This window comes from Dipodomys spectabilis, unplaced genomic scaffold (genome assembly GCF_019054845.1).
Source record: "Dipodomys spectabilis isolate Male_0828 unplaced genomic scaffold, ASM1905484v1 ptg000115l, whole genome shotgun sequence".
NCBI classification, from domain to species: Eukaryota; Metazoa; Chordata; class Mammalia; order Rodentia; family Heteromyidae; genus Dipodomys; species Dipodomys spectabilis.
In genome coordinates, this window is record NW_024870792.1 from 15,726,872 (window position 1) to 15,751,703 (window position 24,832).

At 38.5% G+C, this 24,832-nt stretch overlaps 1 protein-coding gene across 1 annotated transcript in view; it reads left to right on the plus strand.

Moving 5' to 3' along the window:
- Ttn (titin) overlaps positions 1-24,832 on the plus strand; it is a 285,547-nt gene that overhangs the window by 187,104 nt on the left and 73,611 nt on the right. The window contains exons 194-237 of the mRNA XM_042688233.1: positions 909-1,006; positions 1,745-1,913; positions 2,003-2,269; positions 2,367-2,633; positions 2,724-3,002; positions 3,094-3,502; positions 3,606-3,730; positions 3,829-4,095; positions 5,501-5,770; positions 5,859-6,161; positions 6,257-6,559; positions 7,521-7,708; positions 7,794-7,908; positions 8,019-8,303; positions 8,390-8,541; positions 9,371-9,518; positions 9,655-9,832; positions 10,503-10,624; positions 10,722-11,009; positions 11,111-11,407; positions 11,542-11,728; positions 12,266-12,381; positions 12,472-12,771; positions 12,953-13,252; positions 13,348-13,453; positions 13,578-13,774; positions 13,858-14,163; positions 14,264-14,542; positions 15,048-15,347; positions 15,462-15,764; positions 15,877-16,239; positions 16,553-16,855; positions 16,988-17,287; positions 17,382-17,678; positions 17,774-18,058; positions 18,179-18,472; positions 19,767-20,066; positions 20,183-20,491; positions 20,580-20,770; positions 21,977-22,406; positions 23,875-24,183; positions 24,319-24,467; positions 24,549-24,581; positions 24,675-24,804. Of these exons, the coding sequence (XP_042544167.1) occupies positions 909-1,006; positions 1,745-1,913; positions 2,003-2,269; positions 2,367-2,633; positions 2,724-3,002; positions 3,094-3,502; positions 3,606-3,730; positions 3,829-4,095; positions 5,501-5,770; positions 5,859-6,161; positions 6,257-6,559; positions 7,521-7,708; positions 7,794-7,908; positions 8,019-8,303; positions 8,390-8,541; positions 9,371-9,518; positions 9,655-9,832; positions 10,503-10,624; positions 10,722-11,009; positions 11,111-11,407; positions 11,542-11,728; positions 12,266-12,381; positions 12,472-12,771; positions 12,953-13,252; positions 13,348-13,453; positions 13,578-13,774; positions 13,858-14,163; positions 14,264-14,542; positions 15,048-15,347; positions 15,462-15,764; positions 15,877-16,239; positions 16,553-16,855; positions 16,988-17,287; positions 17,382-17,678; positions 17,774-18,058; positions 18,179-18,472; positions 19,767-20,066; positions 20,183-20,491; positions 20,580-20,770; positions 21,977-22,406; positions 23,875-24,183; positions 24,319-24,467; positions 24,549-24,581; positions 24,675-24,804 (10,617 nt within the window). The remainder of the gene's footprint in view (positions 1-908; positions 1,007-1,744; positions 1,914-2,002; positions 2,270-2,366; positions 2,634-2,723; positions 3,003-3,093; positions 3,503-3,605; positions 3,731-3,828; positions 4,096-5,500; positions 5,771-5,858; positions 6,162-6,256; positions 6,560-7,520; positions 7,709-7,793; positions 7,909-8,018; positions 8,304-8,389; positions 8,542-9,370; positions 9,519-9,654; positions 9,833-10,502; positions 10,625-10,721; positions 11,010-11,110; positions 11,408-11,541; positions 11,729-12,265; positions 12,382-12,471; positions 12,772-12,952; positions 13,253-13,347; positions 13,454-13,577; positions 13,775-13,857; positions 14,164-14,263; positions 14,543-15,047; positions 15,348-15,461; positions 15,765-15,876; positions 16,240-16,552; positions 16,856-16,987; positions 17,288-17,381; positions 17,679-17,773; positions 18,059-18,178; positions 18,473-19,766; positions 20,067-20,182; positions 20,492-20,579; positions 20,771-21,976; positions 22,407-23,874; positions 24,184-24,318; positions 24,468-24,548; positions 24,582-24,674; positions 24,805-24,832) is intronic.

Here is a 24,832-nt window from a genome sequence, read left to right on the forward strand (position 1 = left end):
GTGCTTTTGTGCAATATTTGTTTGGTGTAGTTGCTTTTCATCTGTCAACAGCTAAAACCTAATGGCCCTGACTGTGCTTCATTCCTCTTGTACTGTGCTATTTCTTCCATTTGTGGTTACTGTTATTTAGCTTAAGTCAGAGTAGCATCTTGGGTCACCTTCTTCCTTTGTCATCTACCTCCACTCCAAAAAGAGCAAGCTGCAATGGCCTATCATCAAGCCTACCAGCCAGAATCTCAGTGACCAAGAACAGCCATGTTGGAAAGGACTCACAAGGAGCTTTGAAAAAAAAAAAAGGAAGGGCAAGAAGGCAGTTCCCTAATCCTAGATATCAACTGAATTCTAGAGATTATAAAACAGAATGAAAATCAAAATCACCCTTCCATACAAATCAGAGTTGGTTGCATTAAGAAACTTTATGCCTGACTTATTATATGTGACACCTTTGAAGCTGAGCTTTTTTAAATGCAGAATTTAGCTGACTTCAATTATACTCATGCCTGGTAGCCATAACAAAGCTGGTCACAGTGCTTCAAGCTGTCTTCCCTTTGAATTTTACTAATTTCTCAAAGACTATGCTGGCTGCTTTAAGGCAATTTTTCTTTTCTACTAGTGTTTCAATATCTTTCAATTCTGATACACCATCATGGAAGATTTTTCTTATCACCCAAAAAAGCTGAGATGGACATATAGAATGCCTCATAATAGTATGTAAACTACATAAATACATGAAAAGGAAGGCATCATGCCTGGATGGCATCTCCAAGTGATTCCAAGGTCCATTGTAACCCATTTAGATGGATGGATCCTTGCAAAAGGACATTTTTCTTAATGTAGTTCACTGTAGTAATCTCATAACAAATTCCTAGCAACCTTATTTTGAATTCTGATGAAACTTTTTTTTACAGCTCCTCATGTGGAATTCTTAAGACCACTTACTGACTTACAAGTTAAAGAAAAAGAAATGGCTCGGTTTGAATGTGAAATCTCCCGGGAAAATGCTAAGGTCTGTGATTTTACTATACCTGCAGTCTTGTATTGTCAAAAAACTTTCTATTTCCGTTGGGGTTAGCCAAAAATAGAAGAAAAAAAGAAGAGAAGAAAGTAAAACTTCCTATCACTAGTTTAGTTTCAAAGATTATTTTGGTATGAAATGTACTCAATTGTTCTTTTTTTTGTGTCATTCTTTTCCTGTTATTTGAAAAGTAATTGACTCATAAGAGATTCAAATATTATTCTGATCTCTGTGGAATTGCTATTTTCTTTGATCACAAATGATCAAATATCAGCAATTTCACATTCCCCCAACTAAGTTCCTCTGGTTACAAGTTCCAAGTTCCTTCATTTGCTAAGTCTCTTTTTCCACATAGAAGGAGTTAGTCTATATGATGCCTAAGGCCTTCTGTGCCTCTAAACTTATATAGCACCATTATTTTTAACAATGGATATCTTCCTTTGGTGGACACTTCACAAACCACATTTATAGTGTCTGTTTTGCTGACTTCAATGCAAGATTTTTTGTTAAAAAATGCTTTCTCTATAAGGGTCAAAATATGTTACTCTCTTAATAGTAAAAGGTAAAATTATTCTTGGTTTTAATTTATATTCCTACATCCCACCTTACCCCTTAAATCAATATGTCCCATTTGTTGCTTTCTGATAAATTCAAGTTCTTAGTTCATTTAGGGGATACCCATGGCAAGAAACAATACAAAAACTGATCAAGAAACTTATCTTAATATAGGTTCAATGGTTTAAAGATGGTGCTGAAATCAAAAAGGGCAAAAAGTACGACATAATATCTAAGGGGGCAGTACGCATTCTTGTCATCAACAAATGTCTACTGAACGATGAGGCTGAATATTCCTGTGAAGTCAGAACAGCAAGGACGTCTGGCATGCTGGCAGTCCTAGGTAAGAGTGAAGGCTTTCTTTGCTGAAATGTATGTGTTAGGTAAGATAATAATTTCCAGCTCAACGGACTTGTAATGTTCTGATTGCAGAAGAAGAAGCGGTCTTTACAAAAAATCTTGCCAATGTAGAGGTTAGCGAAACAGACACCATAAAACTTGTGTGCGAGGTCTCTAAGCCTGGAGCAGAAGTGGTTTGGTACAAAGGTGATGAAGAGATCATTGAAACAGGAAGGTTTGAGATCCTTGCTGATGGAAGGAAGAGAATCTTGATCATTCAGAATGCTAACCTTGAGGATGCTGGCAGCTATAACTGTCGACTCCCAAGCTCTCAAACTGATGGCAAGGTCAAAGTGCATGGTATGAAAATCACAACGAAATCACATTGTCATTTTTAAAATTCATGCTTAAGGAGGAAGGGCTGAGTTTTTAATATATTGCCACTTTTGTTTGCCAGAGCTCGCTGCTGAATTCCTCTCAAAGCCTCAAAACCTTGAAATACTTGAAGGAGAAAAGGCTGAATTTGTCTGCACAATATCAAAGGAAAGCTTTGAAGTCCAGTGGAAGAGAGACGATCAGACACTTGAATCTGGAGATAAATACGATATCATTGCTGACGGCAAAAAGAGGGTCTTAGTGGTGAAAGATGCCACATTACAAGATATGGGCACTTACGTGGTCATGGTGGGCGCTGCCAGAGCAGCTGCTCACTTGACAGTGATCGGTAAGTCTGCTCTTGCCTTTAGGTTTGTTCTCATTGTTTCTACTACTTTAGCCCCTCTTTATGCTATAAGATCTGCTTGATTACTTGCAGAAAAACTCAAGATCATAGTTCCTCTTAAGGACACTCGGGTGAAGGAACAGCAAGAAGTTGTCTTCAACTGTGAAGTCAATACTGAAGGTGCTAAAGCCAAATGGTTCCGGAATGAAGAAGCCATATTTGATAGCTCAAAATACATCATTCTACAGAAAGATCTGGTCTACACCCTTAGAATCAGAGATGCACGATTAGATGACCAAGCCAACTACAGGGTGTCTCTGACCAATCATAGAGGAGAAAATGTTAAAAGTGCAGCTGATCTCATTGTAGAAGGTAAGTTATTTATGTAATATCAGAATTGTTTGCCATTGGTTTGTATTATGGAAACAACTAAAATCCACATTATTCTTTCTTCTTACAACAGAGGAAGATCTGAGGATTATTGAGCCTCTTAAAGATATTGAAACAATGGAGAAGAAATCTGTTACATTCTGGTGCAAAGTGAATCGTCTTAATGTAACACTGAAGTGGACCAAAAATGGGGAAGAAGTAGCTTTTGACAACCGCATATCGTATCGAATTGATAAATACAAACACTCTCTAATCATCAAAGATTGTGGCTTCCCAGATGAAGGGGAATACATTGTCACAGCTGGACAGGATAAATCTGTGGCTGAGCTGCTCATCATAGAAGCCCCCACAGAATTTGTGGAACACTTGGAAGACCAGACTGTCACCGAGTTTGATGACGCTGTCTTCTCCTGCCAGCTCTCCAGAGAGAAAGCAAATGTAAAATGGTACCGAAATGGGAGAGAAATCAAAGAAGGCAAAAAGTATGCAGAAAACTTCTAGTTCTCTTTCTGTAGTTATATGTACACTTTAGACAATGTTAGCAGTCTCTGTATAAGCTAACCAATAATTCCATTTCTTTTTTAGATACAAATTTGAAAAAGATGGAAGTATCCACAGGCTCATTATAAAAGACTGCAGGCTGGATGATGAGTGTGAATATGCTTGTGGGGTAGAAGACAGAAAGTCTCGAGCTAGACTTTTTGTAGAAGGTATATATTCAGTAAAGTAATGATTCTATTAATGGCCAATCTTTAAATGCCAGTCAAAATACAAGTGTACTTATATGTTATTACTTATTCTTTCCCAGAAATCCCAGTTGAAATTATCAGGCCTCCTCAAGATATTCTGGAAGCCCCGGGTGCTGACGTTGTCTTTTTCGCTGAGCTCAATAAAGATAAGGTAGAAGTTCAATGGCTGAGAAATAATATGATTGTTGTCCAAGGTGACAAACACCAGATGATGAGTGAAGGAAAAATACACAGGCTACAGATTTGTGACATTAAGCCCCGTGACCAGGGTGAATACAGATTTATTGCCAAAGACAAAGAAGCCAGAGCTAAACTTGAACTGGCAGGTAAGTGTTTAATTTGGATCTTAAAATATTCTTACTAGCCAGGTGCCAGTGGCTCACTTCTATAATCCTAGCTACTCAGGATTCTGAGATCTGAAGATACAGATTCAAAGCCATCCCAGGGGTGAAAAAAATCTGAGAAATACTTATCTTCAATTAACCAGCAAAAAGCTGAAAGTGGAGATGGCTCAAGTGGTAGAGTTCCAGTGCCAATCTTGAGTGAAAAAGTCAAGTGAGGGCACTGGGTCATGAGCTCAAGCCCCAGGGGCTGTGCAAAAATAACAACTAATTAATTAAAACAGATAAATAAAAGCTACTCCCCCATCATCACATTTGATATGTAGATTTCAGATTGTAGAGTTACTAAATAAAAATAAACCCTGTCAATAATGTTAGCTTTTCTAATTTTTCTTACTGTGAAGTTGTGTCCTGAGCAAGAGGTCATTAAAGGTATTCATCTTCATATGAACCTTGGATAGTTTCTGACCATGCATTCATTAATTCCTAGAAATAACCTTTCATAATGGAAGACTAGCAATCTTCTACTTTGCAGCCTTTGTGGGCATTTTAGGTCTTTTTTTCATTTTGACTCAAGATACCCTTCTGAATTATCATAATGAACAAGCCATTCGTGTATCTGTTGCACATTAGGAAAAAGTTATCTGGTTCATTTTGTACTAAGTGCACAGAACTTATTATGTGTGTGTGTGTAGGAACATATTTCACACCATTCTAAATCCTTTAACATTACTTTTTTGATGAAGAATGTATATTTTATTATATTATGCTATATCCAATCCTTACTTTCTTTTTTTGTTTTGTTTTATATTTTTTGCCAAGACTAGAACTTAAACTTGGCACCTGACACTTTAATTCATTGGCTGATGCTATACCAACTATGCCTCCAAACCCTTACTTTTGAAAGGCTGATCATTGGAAGCGGGGGTTGGGAAGCTATTTGAACTCTATAGTTCATAGTGCTCTCAACTGTAAAGTTTTTGTGGCATCTTCCAAGAGTATGCTACTAATATTAGTTAAAAACTGCATAGTAAAGTAACTATGCTAGCCAGGTGACTCATGCCTGTAATCCTTGCAATTCAAGAGGCTAAGATCTGAGGATCATGACTCAAAACCAGCCCAGGCATCAAAGTCCAGGAGACTCTTCTATTAATTAACCACCCCCACCTAAAAAAAAAAAAACAAAACTGGAAATGGGACTGTGGTTCAAAGTAGTTGAGAGCTATCCTTGAGCACAAAAGCTGAAGTGTAGTGCCCAGGCCCTGAGGTCAAGCCCCAAAACTGACAATAATAATAATAATAATTAATAATAATAATAAACAAGAAGCTATGCTATAGTTTGACTAAAGTGTGTAACTCAAAATCACTCCTGTGTTATGTTTTTCACTAGCTGCACCTAAAATCAAGACAGCTGATCAAGATCTTGTGGTTGATGCTGGCCAGCCTCTGACAATGGTGGTGCCCTACGATGCCTACCCCAAAGCAGAAGCGGAATGGTTTAAAGAAAATGAAGCTTTGTCTTCAAAAACTGTTGATACTACCGCTGAGCAAACTTCTTTCAGAATCTTAGAAGCCAAGAAAGGAGACAGGGGAAGGTATAAAATTGTGCTTCAGAATAAACATGGAAAAGCAGAAGCATTCATCAACTTACAAGTTATTGGTAAGCCTTGAGTGACTTAGACTCGATTGGCACAGGAAAACGTAAAGGCATGATAATGTACTACAACTTCTTTCTATATAAATTTTAGATGTTCCTGGGCCAGTGCGGAACTTAGAAGTGACTGAAACCTTTGATGGTGAAGTGAGCCTCGCTTGGGAAGAACCATTAACAGATGGTGGAAGCAAGATCATAGGCTATGTTGTTGAAAGACGTGACATCAGGAGAAAGACCTGGGTGCTGGCCACTGACCGCGCAGACAGTTGTGAATTTACTGTCACTGGATTACAGAAAGGAGGCGTCGAGTACCTATTCCGCGTGAGTGCAAGAAACAGAGTTGGCACTGGCGAGCCAGTGGAAACTGACAGCCCTGTAGAGGCAAGGAGTAAATATGGTAAGAAACATTTAAGTAACTCAAAACCAACTTGCTTATCTTTGCTTTTATTTCCAATGTAAACTAAACTCATGTTTGGGTCTTGTGATATCCAGATGTTCCAGGCCCCCCTCTGAATGTAGCTATCACTGATGTGAACAGATTTGGTGTCTCACTGACGTGGGAACCACCAGAATATGATGGAGGTGCTGAAGTCACAAACTATGTCATTGAATTAAGGGATAAGACTTCTATCCGTTGGGATACTGCCATGACTGTAAGGGCAGAAGACCTGTCTGCAACTGTCACTGATGTGGTGGAAGGCCAAGAGTACAGTTTCCGTGTCAGAGCCCAAAACCGAATTGGAGTAGGAAAACCAAGTGCAGCCACACCTTTTGTCAAAGTCGCTGATCCAATTGGTAAGCTTGTAAAAAGGAAGGAAGGGAAGGAGGGAGGGAGAGAGGGAGGGAGGGAGGAAAGAAGGAAGGAAGGAAGGAAGGAAGGAAAGAAGGAAAGGAGGGAAGGAGGGAGGGAGGAAAGAAGGGAGGGAGGGAGGAAAGGAGGGAGGGAAGGAGAAATAAATGGATGCTGATGTTTCATGCTTGTAACCCTAGCTACTCAGCAGGCTAAGATCTGAGGATTGTGGCTTGAAGCCAGCCCTAGCAGAAAAGTTCATAAGACTTATATTTCCAGTTAACCATCAAAATACTGGATGTGGAGCTGTAGTTCAAGTGGTAAAGTGCTAGCCTTGACCACTTAATCAGCAACAGCTCTTAGGCCCTGAGTTCAGGTCCCAGGACACCCTCTCTCCCCAAAAGAGAAAATAAATATTGCATAAAGTCAAGAAACTAGACCTAATAGTTAGACATTCAAATTAAATAAAAGTTGGGGCTGGGAAGGTGGCTTAGTAGTAGAGTGCTTGCCTTGCATGCATGAGGCCCTGAGTTTGATTCCTCAGCACCACATAAGCAGAAAAAGCCACAAGTGGCGCTATGGCTCGAGTAGTAGAGCACTAGCCTTGAGCTGAAGAGCTGAGGGACAGCGCCCAGGCCCAGAGTTCAGGCCCCAAGACAAACAACAACAATAAATAAATAAATAAAAGTTTATTAAGAAGTAGAACATAGAAAACCTTGAATAAAATTGCAGCAACCTGTGCTTACTTTTATTCAGTGAATTTAGTAAACCTGTTATTTTGATGAGGTTGGTACAAGTGTTTATATCATATGTTAATAAAGTGTCACAACACTTCTCAAAAGAAGCTACATGAATGGCCAGTAGAATGTCGACACCATTAAGTGTCAGAGAAATGCAAAATATAAATAAAAAGTAAGACTAAAAAATACAGTTACTAAATTTCTCCAATTCTTTCTTCCATTCTAGAGAGACCAAGTCCTCCAGTGAACCTAAATTCCTCTGAGCAGACTCAATCCTCAGTTCAGCTCACATGGGAACCCCCTCTAAAAGATGGAGGAAGCCCAATATTGGGCTATATTATTGAGCGACGTGAAGAAGGAAAAGATAATTGGATTCGTTGCAATATGAAACTTGTCCCTGAACTGACCTACAAAGTAAGGAATTTGCATCTAAAATATTCACTATATGATCTTCATTAGAGGTGTGGATGTTTTTAACAATATTAATTTATGATTTTAGGTTACTGGATTACAAAAAGGAAATAAATATTTATACAGAGTATCTGCAGAAAATGAAGCTGGTGTTTCAGATCCATCTGAGATTCTTGGTCCTCTAACTGCAGATGATGCATTTGGTAAATAGCTATTTTTTATTTTTCAGGTTTAGGAATAGCATGTAGCTATTTTAGGGTACCAGGAACTTAATTGTGCCCCTGGAAATTCATTAACTCTCCTTTGTTGGTAGTTGAACCCACGATGGATTTAAGTGCATTTAAAGATGGTCTGGAAGTTGTAGTCCCGAATCCCATCAAGATCCTGGTTCCAAGTACAGGATATCCAAGGCCAACTGCAGTCTGGTCATTTGGAGATCAAGAACTAGAAGCAGGGGACCGTATAAAAATGAAGACCTTATCTGCCTATGCCGAACTTGTCATTTCTCCAAGTGAACGTCCAGACAAGGGCATTTACACACTGAAATTAGAAAATCCAGTGAAAGCAATTTCTGGGGAAATCAACGTCAATGTAATTGGTAAGGAACAAAAGTTTTATTTGGCAGTATTAATAAATACTGGCTTAAACCATATGACTGACTTTCACTACTTTTTATTGTTTAAGCTCGCCCAAGTGCACCCAAAGAACTAAAATATGGTGATATAACCAAGGATTCCGTCCACTTGACTTGGGAACCACCAGATGACGATGGAGGAAGTCCATTAACTGGATATGTTGTTGAAAAGAGGGAACTCAACCGGAAAACATGGACTAAAGTGAGTTTTGTCTAGTAATGCACCAACTCCAAAAAAGAGTAAGAGAAAGCCCAGAAGGCTAGAAGGTCAAGCAAATATATATGGGCTACAATATTTTGCAAAAGGAACCATTCTAAATGGCAAAATAAGCCATTCTAAAAAATTAGAATTACCATGGTGGTCATGTTCTTTCCCCACTCTACTAGATTAACTCAGATGGCAACATCTGCAATTCTTTTCTTCCTTCCTTTATATTAGTCACTGTATGTGTATACTATGTATATATACATATGTAAATATGTCTGTACCTATGTGTGTACAAAAGTATACATGTGCACACACACTTTTTGGCAGTTCTAGAAATACAACCCAGAGTCTCACACATTGGGCAAGAACTATACCATTGAGCTGCACTCCAGTCTACTAGTTACTATTCTCTACCCTGATTAAAATCAAATTTTTATAACTAAGCTGATAGGAGGAACCAGCTCTTTATTTATAATCTTTTCAATGTGTATAACCTATGAAACATTATATTCTCATTATATTGGGTGTCAAATAGTATTATATATTTGCAGTTTTGCCTTAATATAAACCTAATAAGAAAATGATCCTTACCATTCAAAAATTTCTGAGCAAGCCAGGTTTGGTAGAGCACTTCAGTAATCCTAGCATTTGAGAGGCAGAAAGACCATAAATTCAAATCAGGTGGTGCTACATAATAGTAATATGTCTCAAAAATAGAACAATAAAAATTCGTTTATATCCCTACTCATGGTTAAAAATAAATCTTTTTACTTAGCAAAAGTTCCTAGAAAATAACTCATTAATGTACATTTCTCTGTCCTAGGTTATGGACCTTGTAACTGACCTAGAATTCACAGTTCCAGATCTTGTTCAAGGAAAAGAATATTTATTCAAAGTCTGTGCTTGTAATAAGTGTGGCCCTGGTGAACCTGCATATACTGATGAACCTGTAAATATGTCAGCTCCTGCAAGTAAGAACATTTTTGATGATTTCTTACTGAGTCTTGTGGTATTTGTTTTAGATGTGAGGGTTGGAGTTCATGCTGTAGGGAAAGAGGATGGCAATATGATAGATGGCCCTAAAACTTTCTCTTTAAAATGTTATAGCGGTACCTGACCCACCCGAGAATGTTAAATGGAGAGATCGGACAGCCAAGAGCATCTTCCTCACATGGGACCCACCTAAAAATGATGGTGGCTCACGCATCAAAGGGTATATAGTTGAAAAATGTCCACGTGGTTCTGATAAATGGGTTGCCTGTGGAGAACCTGTTGCAGATACAAAGTAAGTTTTTAAAATTAGCAGACCTTGGGTTGGGAATGTGGCTTAGTGGTAGCGTGCCTGCCTAGCATGCATGAAGCCCTGGGTTCAATTCCTCAGTACCACATAAACAAAAAGCCAGAAGTGGGCACTGTAGTTCAAGTGGTAGAATGCTAGCCTTGAGCAAAAGTTCAGGGACAGTGCCCAGGCTCTGAGTTCAAGTCCCAGGACAGGCAAAAAAAATTTTTTTTAATTAGCAGGCATTGAAATGGGTGACAAGGATAAAGATTGATTATATTCATATACTGCATTGCTGTCTGGAAACCCCTTTAACCACTTAAAGATAAAAAAAGTTCAAGAAAATTTAAAATAAAACTATCAGGCCCATGAGAAATATTCACTCTTACTCCTGAAAATGGACTTTCCTTGAAAAATGTTGAGTTTTTATCATTGAGAATTTTTCTAGCAAGTGAATCTGATTTTAAACAGGCTGCTGAACATACCTGTGTTCCATATTTTCATTAGTTATATGTTAATTTCTGAAGCAGTTATATAATAATATCTGAAGCAGGCCATGTTTAACTTGAAAGCTAGAGGTAGTCAAGTGCCATAGATCTTGGACAGGTTATGCATGACAACTAGATAGTAAAACAGTTTATCTTCATAACAGCATAAATGTTTTCATTTCTAACAGAATGGAAGTGACAGGTCTTGAGGAAGGCAAGTGGTATGCCTACCGGGTGAAAGCCTTGAACAGGCAAGGCGCCAGCAAGCCAAGCAAACCCACAGAAGATATCCAGGCTGTGGACACACAGGGTATTTGTTTTCTTACTTTTATCTTACCCCTCAGGCTTAATTAGAGTTTATTTCTGCTTGAACTTGCTAACCACATAAATAATTTTCTCTAATTCAGAGGCCCCGGAAATTTTCCTCGATGTGAAACTCCTCGCTGGTCTCACTGTAAAAGCTGGAACAAAGATTGAACTTCCAGCCACTGTAACTGGAAAACCAGAACCAAAGATAACTTGGACAAAGGCTGATACACTTCTTAAGCCAGACACAAGAATCACCATTGAAAATGTTCCTAAAAAATCCACAGTGACCATCACGGACAGTAAGAGAAGTGACACTGGAACCTACATCATAGAGGCCGTGAATGTCTGTGGCCGGGCCACAGCTGTGGTAGAAGTGAATGTCTTAGGTAAGGGAAACTCCCATTTCAAAAAGAACCAAGAACTCATTCTAGCTACTTTCTTGAATAAAACATGGCTAATTTTTCACCCTATATAATGCCATCCATAGATAAACCTGGACCACCAGCTGCTTTTGACATCACAGATGTAACCAATGAGTCATGTCTTCTGACATGGAACCCACCACGAGACGATGGGGGATCTAAGATCACAAACTATGTTGTGGAGAGAAGAGCAACTGATAGTGAAGTGTGGCATAAGCTTTCATCCACTGTGAAGGACACAAACTTCAAGGCAACCAAATTAACACCCAATAAAGAGTACATCTTTAGAGTTGCTGCAGAAAATATGTATGGTGTTGGTGAGCCAGTTCAAGCCACTCCAATCACAGCCAAATTCCAATTTGGTAAGTTTCTCAAGCACACACACACACACACACACACACACACACACATACACCTAGCTTGTGTCAAACTTGCATTTAGATTTCATACTTATATATAAGATGTGTAACTTTTTATATTATAATTGTGTCTTTAGATCCACCTGGACCTCCAACTCGCCTAGAACCCTCAGACATCACTAAAGATGCAGTGACTCTTACATGGTGTGAGCCAGATGATGATGGTGGCAGCCCTATCACTGGATACTGGGTTGAAAGATTAGATCCTGATACTGACAAATGGGTTCGATGCAATAAGATGCCAGTAAAGGATACAACATACAGGTATGCCCAGAATCTCCATCATATGTGCAAATGTGAAAATTTCACTCTGTTTTGTATTCCTTTTTGATAAAATTTCTGCTTATTCCTGTTGTTAAAATCTAATGAGTTTTAGTTTTTAGCACATCATTTCTGAATTACATAAAATCCATTCAAGGAGATATTTCTTAATTAACTGTACTTTATTGAGGTTCCAGTATTTGGTCCTCTAGCATATTATAATCAATCATTATTGTAGTTATTAAAATTAGTTAATATGCTTGGTCAACCCTAACCTGTGTGGATTAAAAAACAATTTAAGTATCTTGAGGGTAGGAATGAAATGGGAGGAAAATGAGGGGTGGAATGAGGAGGAAAATGAGGGAGGAAATGGGAGGGATGGCGTTGAACAAAATGCATTGAACTCATATACTGACATATAGAATTGTAACCTCTTTGTACAGCCACTTAATAATAAAGTAATAAAAATAAAATAATAAATAATATATAAGTTATTGCTTCTTACCAAGATGTCACACATTTTGTTTGTTTCAAATTCAGAGTGAAAGGTCTCACCAATAAGAAAAAATACAGATTCCGTGTGTTGGCTGAAAATCTGGCCGGACCTGGAAAACCAAGCAGATCAACTGAACCAATCTTAATAAAAGATCCCATAGGTATTCATTGATGTGATTTTTTTGTAGTTATTTTGAGGATTATATTAATATCCTTTGAACTAAGCAAATAATTATTTAATTGCTTTGCAGATCCTCCATGGCCTCCTGGAAAACCAACTGTCAAAGATGTAGGCAAAACATCATTGGTTTTGAACTGGACAAAGCCAGAACATGATGGAGGGGCAAAGATCGAATCTTACATCATTGAAATGCTAAAGACTGGAACTGATGACTGGGTCCGAGTAGCTGAAGGGGTTCCCACCACTGAGCATTTACTCAAGGGACTCATGGAAGGGCAGGAATACTCATTCCGAGTTAGAGCTGTGAACAAGGCTGGAGAAAGTGAACCCAGTGAACCCAGCGACCCTGTGCTTTGCAGAGAGAAACTTTGTAAGTCACTCTGGCCGGGGCAGATAATCCTTCTAAAGTCTATCTGCAAAGTACAAGATGAAAAAAAAAAACATGAAATCTCCTGACTTTCTAGCCTTATTATTTAGTGGGATTACCAGAGCATTCTGTGGAGACTGAAAATTGGACAATAAAAATAATTCATTTTTCTTTTCTTATTCAGATCCTCCATCACCACCTCGTTGGCTTGAAGTTATTAATATCACAAAAAATACAGCTGACCTAAAATGGACTGTCCCTGAGAAAGATGGAGGGTCTCCCATCACCAACTACATTGTGGAAAAGAGAGATGTGAGGCGCAAAGGCTGGCAGACAGTGGACACCACTGTCAAGGACACCAAGTGCACTGTGAGCCCACTGACCGAGGGCTCTTTATACGTATTCAGGGTTGCTGCAGAAAATGCTATAGGACAAAGTGACTACACTGAAATCGAGGATTCCGTCTTGGCCAAAGACACCTTTAGTAGGTTTTCCAATTTAATCTTCAAGGCAACAGTTTTAGTAGATGATCGCTTTTCCTGCTGGTTTTTTCTAATCATTGATGTTTTTTTCTTTTAGCCACACCTGGACCACCTTATGCACTGACAGTAGTTGATGTGACAAAACGGCATGTTGACCTAAAATGGGAGCCACCGAAAAATGATGGTGGAAGACCAATACAGAGGTAGAACTTGAATTTTGCATACAAAATAATGTATACTTAAAAATGTACACTTTGACTATAACTTTTAAAAACTTTGGGGTTTTTTTCAAGTAATTTTAATGAAACGGCTGTGTTATCTCAATAGATATATCATTGAGAAGAAAGAAAAGTTAGGTACCCGTTGGGTGAAAGCTGGAAAGACCTCAGGACCTGACTGTAACTTCAGAGTAACCGATGTCATTGAAGGAACAGAAGTCCAGTTTCAGGTTCGGGCAGAAAATGAAGCTGGAGTTGGTCACCCCAGTGAACCTACAGAAATCCTATCCATTGAAGATCCAACAGGTAAGTGATGCTGGTCACACAAAGGATAGGGTCTAGAACTTGATTGTTAGATTATGACTATACACGTATCTTTCTTTTCTCAGGTCCTCCCTCTCCTCCCCTTGACCTGCATGTGACTGATGCTGGGCGAAAGCACATTGCCATCGCTTGGAAGCCTCCAGAGAAAAATGGTGGAAGTCCTATTATAGGGTACCATGTTGAAATGTGTCCAGTAGGCACAGAAAAATGGATGCGGGTGAATTCTCGCCCAATAAAAGACTTGAAATTCAAGGTTGAAGAGGGCATCGTTCCTGACAAGGAATATGTGCTGCGAGTGAGAGCCGTTAATGCTGTTGGTGTCAGTGAGCCATCTGAAATCTCCGAAAATGTGGTTGCTAAAGACCCAGATTGTAAGATCACAGTGCCTTTTATAGTTAATAGTATAAGCTTTTATTCATGCATTGCATTTTGACCTACTTACCCTTCTTTTCTTTGGGATTGTATTTATAGGCAAGCCAACAATTGACCTGGAGACTCATGACATTGTTGTTATTGAAGGCGAAAAGTTAAGCATTCCTGTTCCCTTCAGAGCCGTCCCAGTTCCAACTGTTAGCTGGCACAAAGATGGCAAAGAAGTTAAAGCAAGTGACAGATTAACAATGAAAAATGACCACTTCTCGGCACATCTTGAAGTTCCCAAGAGTATACATGCAGATGCTGGAGTTTACACCATTACCCTGGAGAATAAGCTTGGCTCAGCAACTGCCTCAATCAATGTCAAAGTCATAGGTAATCACGCTTTAGGAAATACCAGTCACTCTAAACATGTTGGGGAAATGAGTTAATTTTCTGGTATTAGTATAAATGGCTTAATGGGTTGACAAAACCAAAAAATATGAAATTGCTAGTTAAACTATTTTTCCTATTTTATTTGCATACAACATCCAATTTAAGTAGAAGCCAGAGCATACCCAAGGAAGGACTAAATGAATAAGATTTATTTCTGAATTGTATAAATTCACATTCAGGGGTAGTATTATTTTCTAACCTCCACAATTACCTTGATAATATTTAGAAATTTGTGGGGCTATTTTTGCTTAGCATAAAGACTCTGGAGCTGATGTTGTATCTAGTAGTTAATGGCCACAGATGCTCAATGCCCTGAAGTACGAAGGATATTCTAGTACCAAACTGCTCCTCTCAAATGTTAACTAGACTAACTTAGAGACAGTGTATTATCAAAATGTTAATATTTCAGAATTACAATAATAATTATCAACCTTATTTATAATAGGTCTACCTGGTCCATGCAAAGATATTAAAGCAAGTGACATAACCAAGAGTTCTTGTAAGTTAACCTGGGAGCCTCCAGAATTTGATGGTGGAAGCCCAATTCTTCATTATGTTCTGGAACGCAGAGAAGCAGGGAGAAGGACATACATACCAGTCATGTCTGGTGAGAACAAACTGTCTTGGACAGTAAAGGATCTCATACCCAATGGTGAATATTTCTTCCGTGTTAAAGCAGTCAACAAGATTGGTGGAGGCGAATATATTGAACTGAAAAATCCTATCATTGCTCAAGATCCGAAACGTAAGTTTAAATATAAATGTATAAATAATTAGGAACTAATATTCAAGGAAGCTTGTTCAAAGAAAGTGGTTTACCAATAATAACAGGTTGAGTTTTATTTTTCTTGTTCTCCAGAACCCCCTGATCCACCGGTAGACGTTGAGGTTCATAATCCTACAGCAAAGGCAATGACTATTACGTGGAAGCCACCCTTGTATGATGGAGGGAGCAAGATAATGGGGTACATCATAGAAAAAATTGCCAAAGGTGAGGAGAGATGGAAGAGATGCAATGAACACCTGGTACCAGTCCTGACCTATACAGCAAAAGGACTCGAGGAAGGAAAGGAATACCAATTCCGTGTACGAGCAGAGAATGCTGCTGGTATTGGTGAACCTTCTCGGGCCACTCCTCCAACTAAAGCTGTAGATCCAATTGGTATGTTTTTGTTTATTGGAGTGCTGATCTGCCAATGTAATATAAATGAGACAATTTTTTGTCAGATATTTTTATTAGCATTATAAACAATTCTTGTTTCTAATCATTCCAGATGCCCCAAAAGTCATTTTGAGAACAAGCCTAGAAGTAAAACGAGGGGATGAAATCGTACTTGATGCAACCATTTCTGGATCACCTTACCCAACTATTACATGGCTAAAAGATGAAAATGTCATTATACCAGAAGAAATTAAGAAACGACCAGCACCCCAAGTTAGGAGGAAGAAGGATGAAGTTCAAGAAGAAGAGCCATTTGTCTTGCCCCTGACAGAGCGTTTGAGTATCAACAACAGTAAACAAGGAGAATCTGAGCTGCGTGTTCGAGATTCTCTGCGACCTGACCATGGCCTCTACATGATCAAAGTTGAAAATGACCATGGTGTTGCTAAAGCTCCTTGTACTGTCAGTGTGTTAGGTAAATAGCTATAACTATACTTGCAGTGGGGTGGGGGGAAGGCAAAGTAGGAGTTTTAGTAAAGCATATAAATGAGGAGAAGTGTTAATTAAAAGAAGGGAGAAATAGCTTCAATAAGTAATTCCCAGCCACATTTTATCTCCTGAGTATATTTAAGAAATAAGTTACCTTATTACTTGTTAGCTAATTTGATAGAAAGATAGATGTGAGAAATCCAGAAGTTATGTCAAGGGAGCACAATAACATTTACATTTTCTGTGGCAAATTTACATTTTCTATACAAGTGTTTAACCATTGTTTTCCTCTGAAACAGATACACCAGGACCACCGGTCAACTTCGTATTTGAAGATATTAGGAAGAACTCAGTCCTCTGTAAATGGGAACCACCCCTTGATGATGGTGGCAGTGAAATTATAAACTATACTTTGGAAAAGAAAGACAAAACCAAACCTGACTCAGACTGGATTGTAGTCACATCAACACTTAGACATTGCAAATATTCAGTAACAAAACTGATTGAAGGAAAAGAGTATCTCTTCCGTGTAAGAGCAGAAAATAGATTTGGACCTGGCCCACCATGTGTTTCAAAGCCCCTTGTTGCAAAAGATCCATTTGGTAAGGTTCCTTTAGCATTGAGTCTGATTTTTTTTTACTGTATATTTTTGTCATATACATTACTACAATTTGTAAAAATGAGTTCTTATGTTATATTAGGAAATTCAAATATATTATTATTTTCTTTATCAGAACCACCCGATGCACCTGATAAACCCAATGTGGAAGACGTCACCAGCAACAGTATGCTGGTGAAATGGAATGAACCTAAAGATAATGGAAGCCCTATCTTGGGTTACTGGCTTGAAAAACGGGAGGTTAATAGTACACACTGGTCTCGTGTCAACAAAAGCCTGTTGAGTTCTTTGAAAACCAAAGTAGATGGCTTATTAGAAGGACTCACCTATGTCTTCAGAGTATGTGCTGAAAATGCAGCTGGACCTGGAAAGTTCAGTCCACCTTCAGATCCCAAAACAGCACGTGACCCAATCTGTAAGTAATTCTTTAAAAAGAAAGTGTGAGAGTATACCTCTGTACATTTAACAACTATCAGTGAGTTTGACTTGTGTGTCTTCATTCATTCTAGCTCCACCTGGGCCACCTATTCCAAGAGTTGCAGACACAAGTGCTACTACAATTGAACTAGAATGGGAACCTCCAGCTTTCAATGGTGGTGGGGAAATTATTGGCTACTTTGTTGATAAGCAGTTGGTTGGCACAAATGAATGGTCACGCTGTACAGAGAAGATGATCAAGGTCCGTCAGTATACTGTCAAAGAAATCCGAGAAGGTGCTGATTATAAACTCCGAGTGAGTGCTGTCAATGCAGCTGGTGAAGGACCCCCTGGAGAGACAGGGCCTGTTACAGTGGCTGAACCACAAGGTACTTGAGTTATCTGAGAACAATATGGCTATTTCCCCAACACAGAACTCTATTTTCATATTTCTTCGGCTAATGTATGACTATTCTTTCAATAGAACCTCCAACTGTGGAACTGGATGTTTCTGTCAAGGCTGGAATACAAATAATGGCTGGGAAGACTCTTAGGATTCCAGCTGTGGTGACTGGACGGCCCGTGCCTACAAGAGTATGGACCATAGAAGAAGGGGAGCTGGATAAAGAGCGTGTTGTAATAGAAGATGTTGGAACCAAATCTGAATTAGTTATCAAGAATGCATTGAGAAAAGATCATGGCAGATATATAATAACAGCTACAAATAGCTGTGGTTCTAAATTCGCAGCAGCCCGGGTAGAAGTTTTCGGTAAGGAATAGTGTTTTGTTTGTTTGTTTGTTTTTAATGTCATGGCTTTTCATAGGATTTTTCCCATGTGATACTTTACTTTATTACATTGATGCTTTTATTGTTGTTGTATTTTTCTAGATGTTCCTGGTCCAGTTCTTGACTTAAAACCTGTTGTAACAAACAGAAAGATGTGTCTGCTCAACTGGTCTGATCCAGCAGATGATGGAGGAAGTGAAATCACAGGCTTTATTGTTGAAAGAAAAGATGCCAAAATGCACACATGGAGACAAGTAATAGATACTGAGAGATCTAAATGTGACATCACAGGTCTAATTGAGGGCCAAGAATATAAGTTCCGTGTTACTGCCAAGAACAAGTTTGGCTGTGGCCCTCCAGTTGAAATAGGGCCAATTCTTGCAGTTGATCCACTAGGTAAAAGATGTTTTACACTATGTTTACAAAATAAATATTGTTTCATTGCTAGTTTTATTATGTGCTTACTGAGCTTTTATGACTTTTAACTTGCAACAATCTAAATGTCTGGAGCTAGAGAGTTATAAAAATAGTAGTTCATATAACTGCTACCAACTTTAAATATACCATATTTGCTAAAAATTCTGGTGTAATTTTCATTCTAAATATATTAATCATGCATATTTTTTGTATACTGAAAAAGTCTGGATCCATTGGGGGTTGGTAATAACCTGGAAATCATTTAAAGTATTAGAGCTTCCTGATAGAATACTTAAGAAGTGTACTGCATTTATTAATATTCCATTGAGCTCACTGAAATATTATAGGACAAGTAACCACTTGTCTTAGGTTTAATGTCTTCACTTATTGCCTAGAATCTCCACAATGGAAGTATAGGAAGGCTCCCAAACAAGAAATAACCACAAAAGATTCAGGGAACGGGGAGGAATCAAATTCACAGAGACAAGCATGAATTTTTTTAAAAAAAATACAGTACACACTTGCTAATGCACACTCACATTCCATTTAAGAAAGTTAAACCTTTGAGTAAGATCAGTTCCTCAAGACTGAAAATCAGTTATTCACCACTACTACATGCTGAAAATAAAATGACATCCTACATCCACATAACAGGTCATGTGTTCCTCAGGATGCCTCAGGGGTATCGAACAGACCTGGAATTCTACTTCTAGTTGTAGTCAGCTTGCAGAATTTGAGTAGTCTTGCCATTCAAAGCTTACTCTTAAGAACACAAAATAGTAGCAGCATTGCATAAATCCTTTTCATCATATTTTAAATCCACACTTGGGAGCAAGTTGGCAAAAAGTGTTTTCAGAAGACATATCCACAGTCTGTTAATGAAAGAAGGAACATTTTTCTCTTAGCAGACCATCTAAAGTAAAAATTCATAGATCTCTTTGACAACCTAAAATACCAAATATAAAAAAGCAAACATGCCCCTTCAAATAATCTTATTAGAAAGTCTATTAGAAAAAAAATCTGTTTATAAGAATGGCTATCACTGTGGTGACTGTCATATTTTGAGAAGGACTTCAAAGAAATGATGCCAAGCTGAAGCCTATTTTACTGATTTGCCTAATTAAAATAGGCAATTGATGGATATAGTCTGATGCCGTGCAGAGGCCTGTTTTGCTAGTTTGTTTGAATACAAACAGAAGCCTATTAACATAAAGGGAAATACTGCTCATGCGACCATCTCATGCTCATTATTTTCTTTTTCCTCCGGGTAAAGGTCCTCCAACATCTCCTGAAAGGCTCACATATACAGAAAGGACAAAGTCCACCATCACCCTTGACTGGAAAGAACCCCGTAGTGATGGTGGCAGTCCCATCCAAGGCTATATCATTGAAAAACGTCGCCATGACAAACCTGACTTTGAAAGAGTTAACAAGCGACTCTGCCCGACTACATCTTTTCTGGTGGAAAATCTTGATGAACACCAAATGTATGAGTTCCGTGTCAAAGCTGTCAATGACATTGGTGAGAGCGAACCATCCCTACCTCTTAATGTCGTCATACAAGATGATGAAGGTGTGGATGCTGCATATAATCATTTTAATGTACTTTATAGAGTTGTACCTAACCCACAAGTTGAGAAAACAACCTTATGACTATTTTGTTTTGGTCTTTCTTCCTTCTTTTTGCAGTGCCTCCAACTATTAAGTTGCGTCTGGCTGTTCGAGGAGACACTATCAAAGTCAAGGCAGGAGAGCCTGTTAACATCCCTGCAGATGTGACAGGCCTTCCAATGCCTAAGATTGAGTGGTCTAAGAATGAAACTGTGATTGAAAAACCTACAGATGCACTTAAAATAACCACAGAAGAAGTATCCCGAAGTGAGGCAAAGACTGAGGTTAGCATTCCCAAAGCAGTCCGGGAAGACAAAGGCACTTACACAATCACTGCTTCCAATCGCCTTGGCTCAGTATTCCGAAATGTTCACGTGGAAGTCTATGGTAAGTGGTTTTCTTTCTTCTATACAGAAGAAACCCATTTTCTGATTAAGAGCTGTCTTCTCAGTTTTCTCTGTTGGTTTCTGTCCAGACCGTCCATCTCCACCAAGAAATCTTGCTGTTACTGACATTAAAGCCGAATCTTGCTACTTAACGTGGGATGCTCCTCTAGACAATGGTGGCAGTGAAATCACTCATTATGTCATTGACAAGCGTGATGCAAGTAGGAAAAAATCTGAATGGGAAGAAGTCACTAACACTGCTGTAGAGAGAAGATTTGGGGTAAGTATTCTAAATACCTTCCTAAACACATTGCAAAGACATGACTCTGATTTATTTTAGTATAGCCTTAGAAGTTAATAACTAAACTCAGAATCAGGTTGAAGAAGCTGTCATTACTATACAACTTGTGATTGAGGATAGGAGGGAAAAACTGGGAGAAAACAAAAGAAGGGGTAACATCCAAAAAGAAATGTACTCATTACCTGACTTATGAAATGATAACCCCTCTGTATATTACCTTTATAGTAACAATAAAAAAGAAGCTGTCATTTATTACATAGCAATTAACACAATGAACTTAAGGTCACTGAATAAATATTATTTGTATACAGACCTCTCTTTTACTTGAGAGATCCACTATGAGAATGAGGTATTTACATATTCTGATTTTAAAGATGTTTCTCTTTTTTTTTGTATTTTCCAAGTTGTGTGTGTGTGTGTGTGTGTGTGTGTGTGTGTGTGTGTGTGTGTGTGTGTGTATCTTATGGGATTCCTCCTTGAATAAGTTGAGATTTACAATGAATAAAAATCAACCTGAGAGGCTGTGTTTTGATGCCTTACACCTGTAATACTAGCCACTCAGGAGGCTGAGGATGGCAGTCCAAAGTCTGCTTGGAAAGGAAAGTCCATAAGATTCTTATCTCCAATTAACTACCAAAAAGCTGGAAGTGGCACTGTGACTCAAAGTGGTAGCGCACTAGCCTTGAGCAAAAAAGCTAGCGACAAAACCCTGACATTTCCAGACCTAGCACACGCACACACACACACAATCAACCTAAGTATATTTATTCTTTTGTATTATCTTTAAATAGTTGTGCAGAGTAGTTATCATTTAACAAGGCAGTTTATGAATACAACGCATCTTGATTAATGTCACCCCTTTCAACATTCTCATCCACGCCTCTTAATGTTATACACTGAATTTCTTGACTGCATTCCCCATTCCCACCTTTTCCCATTTATTTTTTTAATCTTTTTTTATTTTATTGTAAAGATGCTGTACAGAGGGTTACAGTTACATGAGTAAGGCAAGGAGTTCATTTCTTGTCGAGTATTGTTACCCATTCCCTTGTTCTCCCACTATCCCTTCCCTCCCCCACCTCCCTCACCCTTTCCCCCACCCCCGCCCAAAGTTGTAAAGTTCATTTCCAATATACTGTCTTGTGGATATCATTGTTAAAAAGTTACTATTTATCTAATTTCTAGATCTGGAAACTTATCCCCAATGGTCAATATGAGTTCCGAGTTAGAGCGGTAAATAAATATGGAACCAGTGACGAGTGCAAATCAGATAAAGTTGTTATTCAAGATCCTTATCGTCTTCCTGGACCTCCTGGAAAACCAAAAGTTTTGGAACGCACCAAGGGATCCATGCTAGTGAGCTGGACACCTCCTTTGGACAATGGCGGCTCCCCAATTACTGGCTACTGGCTGGAGAAGAGAGAAGAGGGAGGTGCCTATTGGTCACGTGTTAGCCGAGCACCAATAACCAAAGTAGGGCTGAAGGGTGTGGAATTTAATGTTCCTCGCTTGATTGAAGGAGTTAAATACCAGTTTAGAGCTATGGCAATAAATGCTGCAGGAATTGGCCCTCCCAGTGAACCATCAGATCCAGCTGTTGCAGGAGATCCTATATGTAAGTAGTCTACATTTCTGTGATTCATTTCTGAAGGGTGAAATTACTAAATAACTCCGTTCCCAATTTTTCACATTTTCCTTTCTTGATATTTTTACTGAAGTAAATCATTCACTATAAGAAGCATATAAATGTGCATCCATACACATACATAAAATAGTGCTGTTTTAAAATTCTTTGATTAAACATGGTATTTTATGAGGAATCATAATAATAAAGATCTAGACTAAGCTCTTCTCTGCCCCTGAATAAATACCAGACAGTCCTATAGGGATTCAACCAAAAGTAAAATGTTAGTATTTTTGGAATATTTATTGAACAAAGATACCAAATTATCAGACAGAATCTATAATGTCAAGTAAAAATAGGAAGATTATTCCAAAAGATCTATGAACAGGTTAGTTCAAAAAATTAAAGTGCCATGACCTTAATAGTTAATTCTACTTACTATATAATATTTTATTAGATTATTTATAGAAAAATAAAAGACTTAAAATACTCTCAAGTGCTATAGTGAGCATATAAAGTAGTCATGACTAATACATCTAGAAAACTAGTATTAAATATGGCTACATTAAAGGAGAAGAGTTATAATTAAAAAGAAAAAAGTTATGATTTAGAAGCACAGAGAAGAGTTATGAGTAAAAATCAAATGAGGGCCTGCCACAATTCACATCTGTAATCCTCTCTACTCAGAAGTCTGAGATCTGAGGATTGGAGATGCTTATCTCTAATTACCCACTCAAAATGCCAGAAGTAGAACTAGTCTTGAGCACAAAAGCTCAAAAAGAGTGCACAGGGCTGGGAAGGTGGCTCAGTGGTAGAGCGCTTGCCTTGCATGCATGAGGCCCTGGGTTCAATTCCTCAGCACCACATAAGCAGAAAAGAAAAGCCAGAAGTGGGGCTGTGGCTCAAGTGGTAGAGCGCTAGCCTTGAGCTGAAGAGCTGAGGGACAGAGCTCAGGCCCAGAGTTCAGGCCCCACGACCGGACCCAAAAAAAAAAAAAAAGAGTGCACAGGCTCTGAGTTTAAGCCCCAGGACCAGCATGCACGTGTGTGTGCGTGCACACCCCCCCACACACACACACACAGGTAAAAGAATTTCTGTAATTGTAAAGCACTCCCAGAAATATACAGAACTGTTACATTAGTGTTGAATACTGATCCCGATCCTGTCCCTAAAAGCATTAAGATTAGTTTATGTTTGAAGGTTTTCCAACTAGTAATGAGGGTTTTTCTTAATTTTCATATTGTGATACATTAAATGAAGTTTTCAGTAAAAATGTACTGTAAAGTCAACTGAATGAAATTCAAAGTAAAATAGCTTCTTATTGAATGTAAAAAGAATGTAGACCTAGTGACATTGAGTAGTCTTCCTTTCCTCAGTCAGTTACTTGTTTTCTGTTACCAAATACATACATAAAAATAGCATTCCATTACATTCAACATTGGATTTCCCCCCTTATTAGATCCACCTGGACCACCTTCTTGTCCAGAGGTAAAAGATAGAACAAAGTCAAGCATCTCACTAGCATGGAAACCTCCAGCTAAAGATGGCGGAAGTCCAATCAAAGGATACATTGTAGAAATGCAAGAAGAAGGTACTACTGACTGGAAACCAGTCAATGAACCAGACAAACTTCTAACCACCTGTGAATGTGTGGTGCCTAATCTAAAAGAACTCAGAAAGTACAGGTTCAGAGTGAAAGCTGTTAATGAAGCTGGTGAATCTGAACCAAGTGATACCACTGCGGAGATCCCTGCCACTGATATTCAAGGTTAGACTCCTTATTCACTTTACATATTCAGCTTTCCTCTTATTGTGAAATGGATGAATCTACTGAAGATATGTTAATTGCCTTTTTTTTGAGAAATGGCAACTAAATCCTGTTATATTATTCATGGGATTGCAGAGGCACCAGAGGTTTTCATTGACATTGGAGCACAAGACTGTCTGGTTTGTAAAGCTGGCACACAGATTAGGATCCCTGCTGTCATCAAGGGTCGCCCAACACCAAAATCATCTTGGGAATTTGATGGAAAAGCAAAGAAGGCAATGAAGGTAAGAAAATTACAGTTCTCTTCTTTTTCACAGTGAGTCATTCACTAGAAGTTACACTACAACTCTCTTCTTTCCAAATAGGATGGAGTTCATGACATACCTGAAGATGCACAGGTAAGAACAAATAATTGAAATAATTCAGAATATGATTGACTTCATTACTATAGGTATTCCACTCAATGTGTGACTCTTATTTTCTTTGAACAGTTGGAGACTGCAGAAAACTCATCAGTAATCGTTATTGCAGAATGTAAACGAGCTCATTCAGGCAAATACAGCATCACAGCCAAGAATAAAGCAGGACAGAAGACTGCAAACTGCAGAGTTAAAGTGATGGGTAAGCAAAACTTTAAAAGTTACTTCAG